General features: G+C 54.3%; 1 protein-coding gene across 1 annotated transcript; it reads left to right on the top strand.

The window, feature by feature from the left end:
- Positions 1-6: 6 nt before the first annotated feature.
- Positions 7-3,319, top strand: LOC116272993 (glutamine--fructose-6-phosphate aminotransferase [isomerizing] 2-like). The gene is made up of 2 exons (XM_031661909.1): positions 7-1,067; positions 3,065-3,319. Exons 1-2 carry the CDS (start codon positions 921-923, stop codon positions 3,302-3,304), a joined length of 387 nt encoding a protein of 128 aa, XP_031517769.1. The 5' UTR covers positions 7-920; the 3' UTR covers positions 3,305-3,319.
- Positions 3,320-3,559: the final 240 nt, after the last annotated feature.

The following is a 3,559-nucleotide window of genomic DNA, read 5'->3' as shown; positions in this document are numbered from 1 at the left end:
GGAAGCTGAGGACAGGCAGGTGCTGCTTCTTGGGGTGCAGTAGAGACAAGGCCTGGGGTGCACTGACAGCCCCCAGATGACTCTGCCTCATGGGTGGGGGGCTCAGCTGCAGCGGCTGAATGTACTGGTGAAAGGTGCACATTTCAGCCATGCCGCCACATGAGTCTGGTGAAGAAAGAAGCGTTTAGGTGGCTGCTGGCACGAGCCAGTGGTCCTCTGGTCACTGGAAGGCCGGCCCTGCAGCTGTCGGCAGCCTCCAGAGTGGAGCCACACTCCTTACGGCATTGCCCTGACCCAAATCGACAGTGCTGGCGGGAGTCAAGAGATGATTTATTCAACTGTCTCACCATTTCAATGACGTGGATCTGTGGTAACTGAATACAGATGGATCTACCTGAATATAGGAAAAAAATTAATGCAAATAACACCCCAGTTTGTGCGATTTTGTGTGGAACCACTCTTTAGAAGTTATTAATGGACGAATGCTTAATCAGATCATTAATTGAAGGTATAGCTACGCAGAATACAATGCCATCGTGATAAATGTGGCTGACTAGGGAGGAGAAGAGGGCGAGCTAGGCTGACTCCGACTTGTCTGTCCTAAGGGGTGGCTGTGCATGGGACTGGAGAGAGACAGAGCAGCAGTGCCCGGGGCTGGTGTGGGGACACAGAGGTTGTGTCCTGGTCTGGTGCATGCCCTGGATGGTAACCAGGCCTCTCCCCAGGCCCTTGCTGGGTGTCCTCAGTGCTGTCAACCACTCCAGGCATCTGTCTGCCTTGCAACCCTTGGCTCTCTGCCTTCCGGAGTCATCCTCCCCTGGTTCCCCTTCTTCCCCTCTGGTTGATCTGCTCCTGCCCCATCTGCCCAGAGTGACTCTGATCTCACCTCCTCTTTCCAGAAAATTAAAGAGATCACCTACATGCACTCAGAAGGCATCCTGGCTGGGGAGCTGAAGCACGGGCCCCTGGCACTGATTGACAAGCAGATGCCAGTCATCATGGTCATCATGAAGGATCCTTGCTTTGCCAAATGCCAGAATGCCCTGCAGCAAGTCACGGCCCGCCAGGTGAGGGCTCTCCACCGGACTGCGCAGCTCTCTCCTGCTTTTCTGCACGCATGCCCACCTCACCACTGTCTGCCAGTACCAGCGATGGATGGTCTGGCCAGCGCGTGGCTGTGAGCGCACACCCTCCCCGGGCCCCCTGTGAGGAGTGCACACCCTTGGAAAGGAACTGGTCAGCCTGCAGCTGTCCCACACAGCTCTTGGGCGGGGCCCGGGGTCCCACACTGCCGTGAGCAGCTCCGGATGCTGGCCTGGAGCTCGGGGGAGGGGCTCCTGGTGGAGATCCCCGGGGCAGGGTTTCCCCGTTCTGCGGCCAGGCAGCTCTGACGCGAACTACCTGGAGTTAGGCCAGATCTCACAGGGCAGGGGCACAGCTTTCCAAAGACTGCCCTCGATTCAGGCACCTGTCGCAAGCCAGGGAACCACCCGCACTTCTGAGCAACTGACTATGAATCCAGGGATTCCCACTCTCTCCTCAAGTTCAAGAATTTTCTAGAGCGACTCAGAGAGCTCAGGAAATCACTATCCTATTACAGTTTTATTATAAAAATCACAGCCAACCCCAAACAAGGGACCCATAGTTTGAGGGCCCCAAATGTGAAGTTTGTGTCCTCAGGATGTGTCACCCTCCCGGCACGTCACCGTGTGTCTCCAGGGAGCTCCCCTGAGCTGCTAGCTTCAGTGTCCGGAGTTTGTATTGTGGTTTTATTAAGTAGGCAGGACAGAGTGAACCATCGGCCATGTGATTGAACTCAGCTGCCAGCCCCACTTGTGTCCTTGGAGGTTGGGAGATCAGGCTGGCTGGCTCATGTCTCAAAGCCGCACCCCTCTAATCATGTGGCTGGCTTTCTGGCAGGGCGAGACCCCATCCTGGGACTATCTGCAGGCCCACCACGAGTCGTCACCTTAGCATACAGTCAGGTATAGTCCAAGAGACCTCCCATAAATAACGAAGACGCTTCTGTCACATGGGAAGGTCCAGAGGCTGGGAGCTCCTTCCTGGAACCGGCCACAAAGACCAACCAAATGCTTTGTGCGCAGCAGCTGCCCTGAGGTAGGAGGGCAGAGTTCATGAAGTTTCAGGGAGGTGAAATCCAACAAGGTGCCCCATCCAGATGTCACCACCCCTGGCTCAGCACAGAGGTCAGTGTGAGGGGATAAAACACAACTGCATCCTTTCCCCACTTAAAAGCCTCCCATACCTTCCCGTCAAGCCACAGGTGAGCCTTCCCTGGTAAGGAGATCGCCATCCTGCTGCACCATTTGGCACCCCCATTTGTGCCTTGCCGAGAGCAGGGCAGACCCACTCCTAAGTCTAGAGGGGCTCGTAGTCCAGTGGTGGAAAACAAAAACCTGCCTTTTTGTCCTGCGTTATCTGGCCCTTTCCTCCTGCTTCAGTGAGTTCCAGGCACTCCAGCTTTCCTTCTGCTTCCCACTCACGCTGCGCCCACACCCGCCTCCAGGCCTGCGCTGGCTGTTCCTGCTGTCTGGAACGCCTTTCCCACAGAATGCTCTGCCGAGAGTTGGCCTCATCATTCAGGGCTCAATCCAAATGTCTCCTGTTTTTGAGAGAGCTTCGGAGACCTCACCCGTCTCCCAATCACATTATCCTGTTTTCCTGCCTTGGTGGCATGTCTTTGGAATTCATCTTTATTTCTTGGTGTCCTTGTCTAGGTTTTTGTTTTCCACCGCTAGACTACGAGCCCCACAGACTTAGGAGTGAGTCTGCCCTGCGCTCGGCAAGGCACAAATGGGTGCCGCATGATGCAGCAGGGTGGCGTCTCCTTCTCAGGGAAGGGGAAGAAACCCACCAAAAAGCCTCAGACACTTTATCCTTTCCAAGCATTTGTGTCCCACATGTACCACCTCACCCAGGATTCCAGCAAATGCAAAAGAGGACTGTTCTCATCACAGTCCTGTAGCTTCCAGATCCTCCGCATGCATCCGGGATTGCTGCTTTCAGAGACGATCTATTTTATGATCCTATTTCTCTGCTCCAGGGTCGCCCCATTATACTGTGCTCCAAGGACGATACTGAAAGTTCCAAGTTTGCGTATAAGACAATCGAGCTGCCTCCCACTGTGGACTGCCTCCAGGGCATCCTGAGCGTGGTTCCGCTGCAGCTGCTGTCCTTCCACCTGGCTGTGCTCCGAGGATATGACGTACGTCTAAAAACCGCACCTAACAGCAGAGAGGAGAGACATAGCCCCAAAGTTCCTTTGTGTTCTTTAAATACTTAAATAGTCATAGAATAAGTAATTTTATTTAAAGTAGCTTTCTTTTTCTTTTCTTTTTTTTTGAGACGGAGTCTCGCTGTGTCGCCCAGGCTGGAGTGCAGTGGCACAATCTTGGCTCACTGCAAGCTCCACCTCCCAGGTTCACGCCATTCTCCTGCCTCAGCCTCCCAAGTAGCTGGGACTACAGGCGCCCGCCACCTCGCCTGGCTAATGTTTTTGTATTTTTAGTAGAGACAGGGTTTCACTGTGTTAGCCAGG

This window comes from Papio anubis, unplaced genomic scaffold (assembly GCF_008728515.1).
Source record: "Papio anubis isolate 15944 unplaced genomic scaffold, Panubis1.0 scaffold2997, whole genome shotgun sequence".
NCBI classification, from domain to species: Eukaryota; Metazoa; Chordata; class Mammalia; order Primates; family Cercopithecidae; genus Papio; species Papio anubis.
The sequence above is the reverse complement of the archived record's forward strand: the minus strand, read 5'-3'. Positions and strand labels throughout refer to the sequence as shown.

Bases quoted from the DNA above. Each gene is read 5' to 3' on its own strand.
- LOC116272993 (XM_031661909.1), top strand. From the start codon at position 921: ATGCACTCAGAAGGCATCCTGGCTGGGGAGCTGAAGCACGGGCCCCTG. The intron at 1,068-3,064 runs GTGAGGGCTCTC...TCTCTGCTCCAG, and splicing joins AGCAAGTCACGGCCCGCCAG to GGTCGCCCCATTATACTGTG.